The sequence below is a fragment of the Mustela lutreola genome, chromosome 15 (assembly GCF_030435805.1).
Source record: "Mustela lutreola isolate mMusLut2 chromosome 15, mMusLut2.pri, whole genome shotgun sequence".
Taxonomy (NCBI): Eukaryota; Metazoa; Chordata; class Mammalia; order Carnivora; family Mustelidae; genus Mustela; species Mustela lutreola.
Window position 1 is genome coordinate 21,288,935 of NC_081304.1, and position 15,458 is coordinate 21,304,392.

Consider the following 15,458-nt stretch of genomic DNA (forward strand, 5'->3'; position numbering starts at 1 on the left):
CTGAGAAAGGTCTTTGCCATTCCAACAAGATAGGTAAAATTGCCCATATTTTTCTTTTAGTACTTTCGAGATGATCACAGGAATTTTGTCATATGACATTTTATGCATGTAGTATAACCATCCTCATTTTCTATGTATACTCCTTGGATTAGTAAGATGCTATTTAATATACTACAATGTACCACTTTGAAGTGGTACATTGTATCTTAATCTGTTTTGTGGACATGTCTTTCTGGGATACTCTCCTTTTCTATAAAGATGTAATTCAGCCCCTACTTTTTTTGTTTTTATGTGCTAATGTTTTGTGGGATTTTACCTCAATCTTTTTCTTCTGCTCATTTTTATAGGCATTTCACGTTCCTTAACCTCTAGTATGAGTATAGTTCCACACAGCTTTTCTGACTGCACATAGATACCTTTTCTCATTTTTCATCTAGAGTTCAAAAATATATTGGCTTGATTTCAAATTTCTTGTCTCTTTTTCTCTCCTCCACTGTATCCGGACCTTCTCTTCCCTACATCTCTGCTGACCCTCTTCTGATCAGTTTCAATTCTTCTTCCGGGTGTTTCTTCTCATGGTGGGGCACTCTTCCTGGAAAGGAAACACAGCTGGTCCGTTTCGAGAATTCACAACGTCTAGACTCTTTCCGTCTGAGCTCATGCGAGACTCTTTTCACTCACCTACTTCTGAATGGGCAAAACTCTCCCAGTTTTGTAGGCAGATAGGGTTAGAGGTCCCCAGAAAAGGAAAGTCGAGTCATAGCTTTCTTAACATAAGAGAAGTCATTTTAGCCCCCAGCCATTCTGTGCCAGCACTCCTTGCCCAAGCACACTTCCTGCAAAACTTCCTAGGACACACTGGAATCAAAAAATGCGGAAATCCCAGTAGTTAAGGATTTTAAAGGAATAATGGGAATGTAGAAACTAAGTCTGTAGCAGGCCAGGAAATAGCCTAACCATACCAGAGACAACAAATTAATGATAATACTTCCAGGGCTTTTTCAAAAATAAAGATTGACCTAATGCATATCCTTGAGTCATTTTTTACAGGATTTAAGCCCTTTTGAGCACTCAAACACCAGACTCCCTGGAACAGCGAATTGGTGATGCTGACCTCCCCCCCATCCCATGACTTCAGTCAATTAGAACCTGGACTCTGTCCAATTAGGATGATTTTGCCCCAACTCTTTACTGAATTCTCCCTTGCCAAACCCCACATGAATACACATGTACCTTAAAACTTCCCTAATTTTGTTGTCTGGAAATATCCATGTTGTTTTCCTGGCTTGTTGCAAGTAATTAACCCTTTCTTTTCCTCTTCTTTGGCTTGATTGTGTCTTGGCTCCCACCTACCAAAAGGCAAACCCAGTTTCAGATTATAGTTTCTACCTGCTCTTCTCCAATGCACCTGCAGTCCTTTTCAGTTGGCTTTCCATAATTCTCCAATAATCAGACCCTTCAAATTCCTCTGGATTCCCTCTTCTTCCCACAAAAGTCTAGTGGCTAATGGTAATTTGTTCTATCAGCTTACATTTTGGGTTTCATGGTAATACCTTGTCAGCTAGATTTGTAACAAAAGTTATATACACGGGCGCCTGGGTGGCTCAGTGGTTTAAAGCCTCTGCCTTTGGCTCAGGTCATGATCCCAGGGTCCTAGGATTGAGCCCCACATGGGGCTCTCTGCTCAGCAGGGAGCCTGCTTCCTCCTCTCCCTCTGCCTACTTCTCTGCCTAGTTGTGATCTCTGTCTCTCAAATAAATAAATAAAATCTTTAAAAAAAAAAGTTTTATATATGTTTCTGGCTTTGTGATATAAGTGTTCTGTGTGATTTCTTTGTGAGGATTCAAAAATTCTGCAACCATTGCCATGATTTCCTGGAATCCATACCTTATTCTTGAAAGACAGCTTTGCTTGGCACTCAGTTTTAATGTGGTAAATATTTTTCTTAATATTTTGAAGAGGGGCATCTGTGTGGTGCCAATCAGTTAGGTATCCAACTCTTGGTTTCAGCTCAGGTTGTGATATAATGAGATATAACATCCAGCCCTGCATTAGGCTCAGGTCTCAGCACAGAGTCGGCTTGAGTTTCTCTCTCCCTCTGCTCCTCCTACCCCCTCTCTAAAATAATTAAATAAATCTTTAAAAAAATATATATTTTTGTAGCAATCATTCCAGTAAGACACTATTGTTGCTAGTGGAAGCTGCTGACAGTCTAATTATGGTTCCTCCGTAGATGATCTCTATTTTCTCTGGCTGCTTTAAGGTCTTCTCCTTGTCTTTAGTATTCTTCCACATCACTACAATGTGACTAGAAGTAGACTCTTAAATTCACTTTGCCTCTTGAATTGGAGGACTGTTTCTAATCTATTCCAGAAAACTCTTACCTTCTGCCCCATTCTAGAAAATTCTTATCTTCTACCCCATTAGTATTGTCTCTAGGGATACTCCAGTGAAAAGTATTTCAGAGCTTCTCTCCAAACTCCCTCTCTCTTCCTCTCTCTCATTCCCCCACCTTCTTCCTCCCTCCTTCCATCTCATTCTCTTCCATTTAGAACAATAAACTTTTATTTTTCCTACAATTTACTTATTTCCTCCTTAGTTGTGTCTTATCTGTTGCTTAATCCCCACTTAGAATTCTTTTTTTTTTCAAGATTTTATTTATGTATTTGAAGGAGAGAGATTGAGCAAAAGCAGAAGCAGGGGGAGTGGGAGAGGGAAAGCAGGCTTCTCCCAGAGTGGGGAGCCTGATGCGGGGCTTGATCCCAGGACTCTGGGATCATGACCTGAACCAAAGGCAGATGCTTAACGACTGAGCCACCAAGGCATCCCCTCAGTTAAAATTCTTAATTTTAGTTATTGTATTTCCCATTTCTTTTTCTTATTCAAGCATAATTAACACACAGTGTTATGTTAGTTGCAGATGTACAATATAGTGATTTAACAGTTCCGGGATGTTCATCTAGATAAGTTCATCTAGATAAGTGCACGCCTAATCCTCTTCATTCATTTCCTTTCCATTGCCATTTCTATTTGAAATTTACTGAGTCATTTTTAATAGTTATTCATTTGGAACACTTCCAGTTCTCTCTTTCACTTCTCTAAACACAAAAAAAAACCCCACACTTTCTTTGCATACACTTTCTTGCAACCTCATTATCGTTGGTCTTTAATGTTCTATTCTATAGACATAGTTATGTTGGCTCTTAGTCATACGTGTTTGTTTCCTCAGTTGTTTATTTTATTTTATTATGAGTGTAAATGTGGTTGGAATTTAACTTCGGGAGTCCTGCAGGGCCAGGAATGGGATGATTTCTCCAGGGTACTATAAAGCATTACCAAACTGAAAACATGTTTCTAAAATTATTTTTAGGGGCGCCTGCGTGGCTCAGTGGGTTAAGCCCCTGCCTTCTGCTCAGATCATGATCTCAGGGTCCTGGGATTGAGTCCCACATTGGGCTCAGTGGGAAGCCTGCTTCCCCCAATCTCTCTCTCCGCCTGCTTCTCTGCCTACTTGTGATCTCTGTCAAATGAATAAATAAAATCTTTAAAAAAAATAAAATAAAATTATTTTTAATTTATTTTTATTTTTAAGTAAGCTCCACATTCAGTATGGAGCCCAACACAGGGCTTGAGCTCTTGAGATAAAAACCTGACCCGATAATAAGAGTTGGATGCTGGGGCGCCTGGGTGGCTCAGTGGGTTAAAGCCTCTGCTTTCGGCTCAGGTCATGATCCCAGGGTCCTGAGGTCGAGCCCCGCGTCGGGCTCTCTGCTCAGCAGGAAGCCTGTTTCCTCCTCTCTCTCTGCCTGCCTCTCTGCCTACTTGTGATCTCTGTCTGTCAAATAAATAAATAAAATATTAAAAAAAAAAAAAAGAGTTGGATGCTTAACCAACCAAGCCATCCAGACACCCCAACCTAAAAATGTCTTAAACGAATTCTTAGATTGGGGTTTTCAGATTAAGTGGGCATAAATTTAAACTGCAAGACTGTATCAGAGTAAGAGCATAATGATAAGTCATTATCAAATATCAACAATAGTCATAGTATTGAATTTTTACTCAGTACCACTGGCAACAGAATGACATGCTTGTTTCTGTGCTTTGCCAGCATGGAAATTTCTCTAACTTCATCCTTTCCACTGACAACATAGGCTTTGGGGTATATAGTTTTAAGTGGGGTCTCAAGTTTAACTATGACACTTGGTCAGGTCCAAATCTTATCCCTCACCGGGTCTCTTAACCAGAAAAATCTGTTTCTGCTCTGAGCATATTTCTGGGACAGCTCAAACTTCTGCGTCTGCTCACCACTCATGTTTTGACTCTATGTGTTTTCCTTTTTCTTTTTTTAACGACTTCCTTTATTTTCTTTTGAGCTTAGATATGAACTTAAAAGGCATTTTATAATAATTTATCCAGCATTAGGGTATTTCATCTAGTCTTATTTAACTGCGAGACATGGAGATACCACAGTGTCTATTTTTTTAAACTGCATTCTGTATCAAGTTTATTTGTAAATTTTACAATGAAACTTCCGGCATGCAATTGGGATTTTTTTTCTCTTGGTTAGTTTTAAATAGATTTTTACTTTTTATCGAAGTAATGAATGCACATTGGTTTAACCGTTAAATTGTGCTTAAAGTAAAAACAAGGGGCATCTGGGTGACTCAGTTGTTACGCGTTAAGCGTCTACCTTTGGCTCAGGTCATGATCCCAGAGTCCTGGAATCTGGCTCCCTGCTCAGTGGGGAGCCTGCTTCTCCCCTGCAACTCCCCTTGCTTGTGTTCCCTCTCTCGCTATCTCTCTCTCTCTCTGTGTCAATTAGATAAATAAATAAAATATAAAATAAAATAAAAGTAAAAACAAAAACAATGGTCTCTTTTTCTCTCCCTTCTTCTACCTCAAGCTCTGCCCTCTACAAGCAACTATTTACAACTCTTTTAGCTCTTCTTTGTCATCTTTATCTCTAGATTTTTAAATAATATGCTTCATTCAATATTTCTTGATTTACCAGTTTTACATATTATATATTGTGCTCTTAAAAGAAAGTTGAGAGTTTTGCCTTTACCACCTTTCTCCTCTTCCCAACATAGCTCTACCACAATATTTGGCTAAACCAGTGTTCAGTCTTCTCACCAGTATGACTAAGTGGATATTGTTCATCATTACGCTGGCAGTATATGCCATGTTTTCTTGTACAGCTTTCTGTTCTTCAATCAATATTTTTCTAACATTTTTACTAACTTGTTTTCCTGTTTACCTTAATCTCTCATGCCTCTTTCTTACATGAACAAAACCATTTTCAAACAAACAAAATCCATCATTTCCATCTATCCCCACCTATTTTCATCCGTCCTTTTCATCTATCATCTAGACATCCAACTCAAGAACCCTCTCTTCTCATATCGGTTTTTCCGACTTGCTACCCAGCTATCTTCAGGGTCATGCATTCAGTGTACTTGTACTGGGACCCCATTTCTCAGATTCTGAGCTTTCCCTTTTCTTGTTCACTTTTCCTTCTAGTGGTTTCCTGACAAAATGTGTAAAGATCAATGTTTTGAGACCTTTCATGTCTGAAAATATTTTTCTCCCTCGCTCATGACTAATTGTTGTAGTAGAGAATTTGGGGTTGGACATCATTTTCAAGGAGAATTTTGAAGGCATTCTTCACTGGAATCATGGATTCCAGGGTTGCTGGGAAGTTCAGAACCATCTGATTGCCCCATCACTGGATGGGTGTTGTCTCTTCTTCTGGAACTTTGAGTTCTCTTTTTCTCCATGGTTCTCTAAAATAAACTGAGCACATGCTCTGCTGTGATTCTTTTTCATTTATTACTCATAGTTCTTGGTGGCCTGTTCAATTTAGAAGCCCAGTCCTTTAGTTCTGAGTAGTGTTATAAAATATACTTATAAAATAATTTCTTCATCATTTCCCCTTTCTCTCTGAAAGATTTACTTAAGGTTGCTCTTCTTGAACTAAGCCTCTAATTTGCTTTTTCTTTTTTTTTTTTAAAGATTTTATTTATTTATTTGACAGAGAGAGATCACAAGTAGGCATAGAGGCAGGCAGAGAGAGAGGAGGAAGCAGGCTCCCTGCTGAGCAGAGAGCCCGATGCAGGACTCGATCCCAGGACCCTGAGATCATGACCTGAGCCGAAAGCAGCAGCTTAACCCACTGAGCCACCCAGGCACCCAGCCTCTAATTTTCTAATCTTTTCTTTTATCTGTCTTTTTGACCTTTGCTTAACTGCTAGGGAGATTTTTTTTTTTTTTTAAAGCTTATTTTCCAACGCATCTATTGAAGTTATTTTGGAAATTATTTGGGGAGTTATTTTTTTCATTCTGAGAGCCCACTCTTGTGCTCTGCTGTTTAATTTTAATGATACCATATTCATGTTTCAAATATGTGGTATTTTTGTTACTTCTAAGGGCATTAATGATAGGTAGTTTCTTTTTTTTTTTTTTTTTAAGTTTTCTTCAGCTCCCTCAATTGTCTTTTTGTCAAGTGCCATTTTTTGCTTCTTTCTTCAAGTCTTTGTCTTTCATGCTGGAGTGTTTTTTCAATGTATGGTGATTTTTAAAATTCTGCTCATCTGTAAGAATAAGGTCCTAAATATTTGGAGGCAATGTGTGTATTTCACTAGGGTGGATGGGTAGTAAGCATTCTCTTATGGGAAACACTCAAAGTATCTGCAGGTCTTTTCTCCAGAACTATTTGGCTACCCCAGAGAAGGCCCCAACAATCACAGATGGATACCTAATTTGTAGGGCTTAGTGCAAAATGAAATTATCAGGTCCCTTGTCCAAAAGTCAGGAAAAGGTTCAGTTAGAGGTACTAACACATAAATTTCTTTCTTTAAAATATCTTATTACTGGGCACCTGGGTTGCTCAGTTGTTAAAGCCTCTGCCTTCAGCTCAGGACATGATCCCGGGGTTCTAGGATCGAGCCCCACACTGGGCTCCCTGCTCAGCAGGAAGCCTACTTCTGCCTCTCCCACTCCCCCTGCTTGTAGTCCCTCTCTCACTGTCTCTCCCTCTCTGTGTGTGTCAAATAAATAAATAAACAAATAAATAAAAACTTTTAAAAAATAACTTATTACTTAAAACATGCAGTAAGAGTGGGGGTACCTGGCTGGCTCAGACAGTAGAACATGTGACTCTTGATCTCAGGGTTAAGAGTTCAGGCCCCACATTGGGCATGTAGCCTACTTACCAAAAAAAAAAAAAAAAAAAATCCTTGTTGAGTGCCTGGGTGGCTCTGTTGGTTAAGCCACTGTCTTTGGCTCGGCTCAGGTCATGATCCTGGAATCCCAGGATCTAGTCCTGAATCAGGCTCCCAGCTCCACAGGGAGTCTGCTTCTCCCTCTTACCTTCTCCCCTCTCATGCTTTCTCTCTCTTAAATAAATAAATAAAATCTTTGGAAAAAAAAAAAAATACATGTGGTAGAAGTAGTAGTAATAAATAATAATATAATCTTACAAATTGCTAAAAATAACATTTTTCATGTCATGATTTTATGCAATACAATAAATTTTAATGCTTTGTTAATATGATTTCTTGATCAACAGATTTTTCTGGCTTGCTTTTCTGCAGATTCACTTATTGCGTCATGAAAATTTATATTTTTAGCAATTTCATTTTCAATCTGTATGATTGAGAGTGATGTCCGTTGTTCTTGGCAAGTGCAAGATCTCAAATAGTTTCAACTGGAAAGAACAACAAGAGCAAAGACCAAAAGGAGGGAGGGGAGCAGAATGGTAAAGTGAAAGAATGCACAAATCAGGTAGGTATGACCTACCTCAAGAAGAAACTTACACATCAGGTGAAGGAGCTTTATCAAGCTTATAGTCCATTGATTTTAAACTGTAGGAAAGTGGGAAAAGGAAAGAAATACTTACTGACTACATATTATCGACAAGCATAATTGCTTTACAAATGTAACTACCATTTAATAGCTTCACAAAACACAAGTCATGTATCCGTCCTAGAAACGGAGGCTCAGCAAGAAGGAACTCTGCATTGGTCACACAGCTGGAAAGTTGCAGAACTAGGATATGAATGATGATATATTTGATTGAAGAACTCACATTCTTTCAATGACATGAATGGTTGTGTATTATTACAGGAATGATATCTTAACTTACTGCTCTGCCTACTGACCAGGGTGGAAAGGAAAAAGACTTGAACCAAAAATCCAATCATTGAGCTAAAAAAAAATGATAGTGAGAAAAAAAAATAGAAAAGAGAAAAATGTTTCAAAAGGCACCGCAGAAGTAGATTCAGTTGGACCTAGTGACTTGCTAGATGTAGGCCTGTAGAAGATGACAGAAATTAAAGATTTCTTAGCAATCATGAGCATGACTCAGGGTAATTTCACCAATAGGTAATGAAAAAAGATAGAAAAGTTCAAAGTTTGATGACAACGTGATTGAGCGTTGAGTCAGAAATCATCCAGCAGAAAGGTCTGGTGGGCGTAGTGAGGTGTAGGTCTAGAATGGGACACAGGCCAGTGTTAAAGATGTATATTTAGAAACCATTCACCTACAGTCAAAGTGACAAGAAGGGATGGCAGCACCAAAGAATAATGTGTAGAAAACAAGAGTGCCAGGCACAAAACTATAAGGAATGACAAGATATAAAGCACAGATACACCAAATGGAAGAAAGAAGAGGAACAAGCCGAAATATTGCAATAGAAGTATTTTCAGAGGGCATTTGTTCAGAATTCGGTAAGCCTGGGGTGGTCAGTATCAAATGTGTCCAAGATGGTATAGGAGAATAAATGTAAGAAACAATGACTGGACTGGATGTGAGATCATTAGCAATCTGAGGTTATTTTCAGTAAAGTGCTGGGACCAAAATTCCAGAGTGAATAGGAGGGGAAGTATGGAGGAAGTAAATGCAGAAAATCTTTTTAGAAATAATGAAAGGGAAGAAATGTAAAAAATACAAGAAATCTAGAAATAGAAAGGGAACATACAGGCCATAGTCTGGTCCCTTCGTTTTACAGATAAGAAAACTGGACCCAGAGAAATTAGCTAATACCTTTATACCTTAGACAGAAAGCCAGTAAAGATGAAATGGTAATTCTGGAGGGATAAGGATCAAGGAAGACTTTCTGTCTCCAAACAAGAGTCCATTTAAATCTTCATTTCCCATTTAAGATCTGGCCTCCTTCCTTTGGTACCATGAGCCCTTGGTCTTGAAATTATTTTCAAAGAAAGACCATATTATCCACTGAAACCCCTGACTGTGACGGCTCACTTGCTGAAGAAAATGTAATGTCATTGGTTTGAGCAAGGAAAGAGAAATCTGTCTAGACACTTTTTTATTCTTATAGGAGTTCTGTAGTCCTAAAACCTGGAAGACAGGAAGGATTGCTCATACTAAATTTGAAATGCATCACTATAATAATCTTGATAACACTCCTCCCTGTCCCATTTTGGAGATAACAAATAACCCCAAGGTAACTATCCACCTACAGAAATGGACACAGTAGAGTAAAGGCACTCATTAAAAAAAAAAAAATCACCCAATTATGAATAATTCATGATGAGCTGGCAAACACCAGTTTGCTATGGGTAGCTAGGTTCATCGAGAAACACCCTGATAATGTGTATATAAAGACAAACTCAACTGTTTGAACCGGACATTTGCCATCAGAGCTTCACTCCAGGAACACGCTCTGCGGGTCTGGACATCATGTCTATGCGCTTTTCTTCTGCATCCAGACGGCTTGGCTCCAGCGGGGGAGCGGGTTTTGGGGCTGGAAATGCATGTGGTGTGCCGGGCATTGGAAGTGGCTTCTCTTGCGCTTTTGGGGGCAGCTCATCTGCAGGAGGCTATGGAGGGGGACTGGGTGGGGGGAATGCTTCTTGCGCTGCCTTCACTGGGAATGAACACGGCCTCCTGTCGGGCAATGAGAAGGTGACGATGCAGAACCTGAACGACCGCTTGGCCTCCTACCTGGAAAATGTGCGAGCACTAGAGGAGGCCAACGCTGACCTGGAGCAGAAGATCAAGGGCTGGTACGAGAAATTTGGGCCTGGTTCTTGCCGTGGTCTTGATCATGATTACAGCAGATACTTCCCAATAATTGATGACCTTAGGAACCAGGTAAGAAGCACAATGTTGTGAGGGTTAATAACGCTAAGAATATTTAGCTACACCAGCACACACGAATGTGTGAGCTCTCTCACACACAGCAGGGCTTTGCTCTCAGCTTCTGATTATCCATAACTCACTATGAATATTAAAAATAATTTCCATTCAAATTCTAATCTTTGAACATGGCTCACCTATACCTGCTACAAGGTATGCATGTTTATGCTTTTCGTAATATGAAACTATCAAAAACCGCCCACCATCTCTTGCTATATTATTTATAACTTCTTCCAAAGAAAGTGTTTATGGGGGGGGTGAAGGGTGAAAGAGGCTATGTTTAGTTTCCCATTTGCAAAAGAATCATCTTATTATTGGAGACAGAATGCCAGAAGATTACTATAATTTCACAGGTAACTTTCTTTCAAGGAAATGTGACATTTCCTAACTCCTAACTTTCCATCTATCAGATCATTTCTGCAACTGCCAGCAATGCCAATGTTATCCTGCAAAATGATAATGCAAGACTAACAGCTGATGACTTCAGGCTAAAGTAAGTAGAGCTGAAGAGAAACCAAAGAAGTTCTCTCAACATTTCTGCCTTAAATCTAAGCCATTGAGGGTCACCTCAATAGTTTTACCTTGTTTGTTTTGAACTAAATGTACATAAGAATGACAGCTGAATGATCTGTTTTACTTGGGAAATTTAGGAATTGATACAAATGAATATTGAGATCCTATGAAAGAGAATTTTGAGTGTTCCCATTCTCTTGCTTCAAAGAAATGCTTATTGCATTATGGGCAGTCTAACTGAAGTTTTAAGTATATTTTAACAGTTTGACCTTGAATCATGGTTGGCATTTTATGATGACCTAAGAAGTGATGGGACTAAGGTGATAACAACTATCAAATATCTTCTAAGGTTTGAAAATGAACAGGCCCTTCACCAGAGTGTTGATGCGGATGTCAGCGGTTTGCGCAGGGTCCTGGACGAGCTGACTCTGTGCAGAACCGACCTAGAGATCCAGCTGGAAACCCTGAGCGAGGAGCTGGCTTACCTCAAGAAAAATCATGAGGAGGTAGGTCTCGGTCTCCCCTGATTCCACAATCCGCCTTGGTCCCAAAATTTAAAAATGAATTTCAGATGACCGGTACAACAATGTCCGACATCAGTATTCCAGAAGGAACTCGTCACTTTCTCTGTGTGGCTGATTGTTTGAAATGCTTCTATCCACCCGCCTCCAAAGAAACAAAGTTTCTCACCTCATGCATCCTGTAGAAAATAGTCAGCTCCTAACGGGGTCAAATTTTTCAGGAAATGAAGGCGCTGCAGTGCGCGGCTGGAGGGAACGTGAACGTGGAGATGAACGCGGCACCCGGGGTGGACCTCACGGTCCTGCTGAACAACATGCGGGCCGAGTACGAAGCCCTGGCCGAGCAGAACCGCCGGGACGCGGAGGCCTGGTTCAACGAGAAGGTAGAACCCCGCCAGTGCACGCTTGCTTGGCTCTGGGCACTGATGCAAGGCCGGCAGCACCCTAACCACCCCCTACCTCCCCAACCTTGCAGAGCGCCTCCCTGCAGCAGCAGATCTCCGACGACGCTGGTGCCACCACCTCTGCTCGGAATGAGCTGACCGAGATGAAACGCACTCTTCAAACCCTGGAGATCGAACTCCAGTCCCTCTTGGCAATGGTAAGTAAACAGGACCAAAAAAAAAAAAAAAGATTGATTTCAGAAGTGGGGAGTTCTTCCACGTGATATTACTTATTTTCGTTTTTCTCCGTTAATTCACGGGCTTGACATAATCCACATTTGCATTTTGAGCAGCAGAATCCTCTTGGCCTGAAAAGTAGACCTAGGTGCTCATAATTATGAAACATTGTAAATGAGCAAGGACAATTACTTTGAGGTACTCGAAAAAGAAAATAGTTTTTACCCTGAATCTTCTCTCCTAAGTCCAAAGATTTAAAAAAAAAAAAAAAATCTCGGTGGAGTGCAAAAATGCGTTGGCATCTCTCCTATCTTCATCTGGCATTCCTTTGGGCCACTTAATTAAGAACACTTACAAGTTCCTTTTTAAGTGGCATAAACAAGTAGCAAAGTAGAGGCATTAATGTTGCCTATAAAGCTAAACACCCTTGATAATAATAGTAACCTTTTCATTAAGGGTTTGCCCAGCACTTTCTCCCACTTGAGTCCACAATAACCCTGGGGCTTGGGCAGGGCAGACTTTATAATTCCTGTCATTATTTCCAAAAGAACCATCTGAGATTCAAAGAAGTTAAGCAGTTTTCCCAGAGTCCTACAGTTGAATACAAAGGAACCTGAGCTTCTCTCCAAATTTCCTAACTCCCACATCTATACTTTTCCCACTATGGCTAGTAAACAAACCTTCAGAGTTTATCCACAAAAGAGGGTATGAATGTATATAAAATTAGGACTTGGCATAAAAATTCTTGCAGCTGAAGAGGAAGACACTTATATCGTCATTCCGTCTAAAAGTACAACAAGCATCCCTCTTTAGGAAAAACCCTTTATAAACACTTTGGATTCACAAATGATTTTAAGCTTAGAAAGGTCTTTCTTTTCTTTGGGTCATTCTACTTCAGGAAAGTTTATCCAGTTCACCATGGGGTTGTTAATTATTAATAGAAGAGCTACAGTCTCCATGAGACAAGACTGTCACATAATTAGAAACAAAGTAGCAAATTGTAGGGGGACTTTTATTCCTGGGAAATGTGGCCAGTTGTACCAGACTCCAGAAGCAGAGGTGGGGCAGAGGGACCTTTAGACTGTGCCCTATGAAGAAACAAGTTTATCTTTGCTAACACTCCTGGACATATGAGTGACATCCACCACCAACTGTGTCATTCTCAAACAGAAAAACAGCATGATACCTAATAAAGGCAATAATTAATATTGAATAAGGGGGACCCTTTGGGGTAAATATGGTAAAAATTTGTAAGATAACTCTTTTAAATATCTCTTAAGTGCTCTACCTTATTCTAAAACAACACTGTGGTATTTTCTACTAAACTATGTCTTACTGATCCATAGAAACACTCCCTGGAGTGCTCCCTGACCGAGACCGAAGGCAACTACTGTGCGCAGCTCTCCCAGATCCAAGCTCAGATCGGGGCCCTGGAGGAGCAGCTGCACCAGGTCAGAACCGAGACGGAGGGCCAGAAGCTGGAGTACGAGCAGCTCCTTGACATCAAGGTCCACCTGGAAAAGGAAATTGAGACCTACTGCCGCCTGATTGATGGAGAGGATGGGTAAATACAGCTTCTACTGAGAAAACACTTTATACTTTATTTTAAGGTTATTAAAGATTTTTTGAAATCAAGTACAAAGTATGTATGACCCACATCATGTATAACTAAACCCCTTCTAGTGTTATTTCAGAATCCAGATATCTCCTATCTTAAATCTTTGTTTTCCAGTTTCCCTGGCAAAATAGGGGTGAAATAGGGGTGCCTGGGTGGCTCAGTGGGCTAAAGTTTCTGCCTCCAGCTCAGGTCATGATCTTAGGGTCCTGGGATGGAGCACCGCATCAGGCTCTCTACTCCGTGGGGAACCTGCTTCCTCCTCTCTCTCTGCCTACCCCTCTGCCTACTTGTGATCTCTGTCTGTCAAATAAATAAATAAATATTTTTTAAAAATAGAGTGAAATAATTAATGCAAGATCTCTATATTTTTACAGCTCTTGTGTTAAATCAAAAGGCTATGGAGGACCAGGGAATCAGATAAAAGGTAAACAAAAGCTGTGTTTAGCATTGAAAACTCATTTTTATAACTTTCAAATGATGAGTTAGTCATCTCCTCTTGGTCGATCTGATAAATTCTGATAACTCATGTGTCATTTTAGAGTCCTCTAAAACCACTATGGTTAAAACAATTGTTGAAGAAATAGATCCTCGTGGCAAAGTTCTCTCCTCCAGAGTTCACACTGTGGAAGAGAAATCCACCAAAGCCAACAACGTGAAGAGTGAACAGAGGGTGCCTTCCTGAACTCCAGAAGAAGAGCCCCAAAATTAAAATACCAAACTGAAGCTAGGTTCCTAAATAAAAGCTCGCTTACTTTTTTGCTTTTCTTCCGATGAATTAAGACAAGCTATTTGTCAAATGGTAACATTTCTTTGGCTTTCTCTATGGTGGCATGTCAATAAAAGTTCTTCCTGTTGCAAGACATCTTTACTGGTTCTGGTCAATCTTGGCATTTTAAACATATCCGCAAGGGGAGCTGAATCTGATTTTTAGCTTCTTTTGTTTAATTCGGTGGCCTTCACAAATTAGGAGTAAGTTTAACAGATAAACTGGTTGGAGTCTTTTTCACTTCTCTGTAAAATGTTCAATCTTCCTCTTGCCTTCTATAAACACTGGTCAAGCACATTTGCTGAGTGCTGCAGTGAGAATAAGAGAGTCTGTAAAATCTAACCCCTGAAATGCAACATGCTGATAGATATGGAAATAAGAAATTTAAGAACCAAAAAAATCTTAAAAATAAAAAAATATATATAAATGGTGATATTTGAAGGTAAAAGGGAAGAGAGAAAGATGGGGAACTAGATAGGGCAAGGGGGGAATTCTACAACGTTAGGCCACAAAACACATCTTAACAAACTGAAGAAGACTGAAATCACAAGTATCTCTTCTGGCCTCAATAGTATGAAACTAGAAACCAGGAAGTAACAGGAGGAAAATTGGAAAATTCAAAAATATACAAATTAACTAACACACCTCTGAACAATGAATGGGTCAAAGAAGAAACCAAAGGAAAAAAATTTTTTAAAAATCTTAAGACAAATGAAAAGGAAAATATAACAAAACTTATGGGATAAAGCAAAAGCAGTACTAAGAGGGAACTACATAGTGATAATCATATATTAAGAAAGAAAAAAGCTCACAAATAATCTAACTTTACATATCAAGGAACTAGAAAAAGGGGAAATTAAGCCAAAAGTCAACAGAAGGAAAGAATAAATATTAGAACAGAAATAAATGAAATAAAGACTAGAAAAGAAATATATAAGATCAACAAAACTGAGAATTGGGTTTTTTGAAAAGATAAAATTGACAAATCTTTAGCTAGACCAACCAGAGGGAGAGAGAAGGGACTCAAATAAAAATTATATGTGAGAAAGGAGACATTAAAAGTGATGTCAGAGGGATGCCTGGGTGGCTCAGTTGGTTGGACGACTGCCTTCGGCTCAGGTCATGATCCCGGAATCGCCGGATCGAATCCCACATCGGGCTCCCAGCTCCATGGGGAGTCTGCTTCTCCTTCTGACCTTCTCCTCTCTCATGCTCTCTCTCACTCAAATAAATAAATAAAATTAAAAAAAAAAGTGATGTC

General features: G+C 39.6%; 1 protein-coding gene and 1 long non-coding RNA gene across 3 annotated transcripts; one reads left to right on the plus strand and one right to left on the minus strand.

Annotated features, from left to right (window-relative positions):
- Positions 1 to 556: 556 nt before the first annotated feature.
- LOC131816497 (uncharacterized) lies at positions 557 to 11,757 on the minus strand. 2 transcript variants are annotated; one of them, XR_009348080.1, is made up of 6 exons: positions 11,662 to 11,757; positions 11,158 to 11,560; positions 9,965 to 10,102; positions 7,798 to 7,862; positions 1,234 to 1,349; positions 557 to 592 (listed from the first exon to the last, which is right to left on the minus strand). It is a non-coding gene; the product is annotated as an uncharacterized LOC131816497 (long non-coding RNA). The 2 variants fall into 2 exon arrangements; XR_009348079.1 differs by lacking the exon at positions 11,662 to 11,757 and having other exon boundaries at positions 11,363 to 11,501.
- Positions 9,643 to 14,293, plus strand: KRT27 (keratin 27). The gene is made up of 8 exons (XM_059149301.1): positions 9,643 to 10,114; positions 10,570 to 10,652; positions 11,022 to 11,178; positions 11,415 to 11,576; positions 11,669 to 11,794; positions 13,160 to 13,377; positions 13,806 to 13,855; positions 13,971 to 14,293. The coding sequence occupies exons 1-8, from the start codon at positions 9,701 to 9,703 to the stop codon at positions 14,111 to 14,113; spliced, it is 1,353 nt and encodes a 450-aa protein (XP_059005284.1). The 5' UTR covers positions 9,643 to 9,700; the 3' UTR covers positions 14,114 to 14,293.
- Positions 14,294 to 15,458: the final 1,165 nt, after the last annotated feature.

Bases quoted from the DNA above. Each gene is read 5' to 3' on its own strand.
- KRT27 (XM_059149301.1), top strand. From the start codon at position 9,701: ATGTCTATGCGCTTTTCTTCTGCATCCAGACGGCTTGGCTCCAGCGGG. The intron at 10,653-11,021 runs GTAAGTAGAGCT...ATATCTTCTAAG, and splicing joins GCTGATGACTTCAGGCTAAA to GTTTGAAAATGAACAGGCCC. The intron at 13,856-13,970 runs GTAAACAAAAGC...GTGTCATTTTAG, and splicing joins ACCAGGGAATCAGATAAAAG to AGTCCTCTAAAACCACTATG.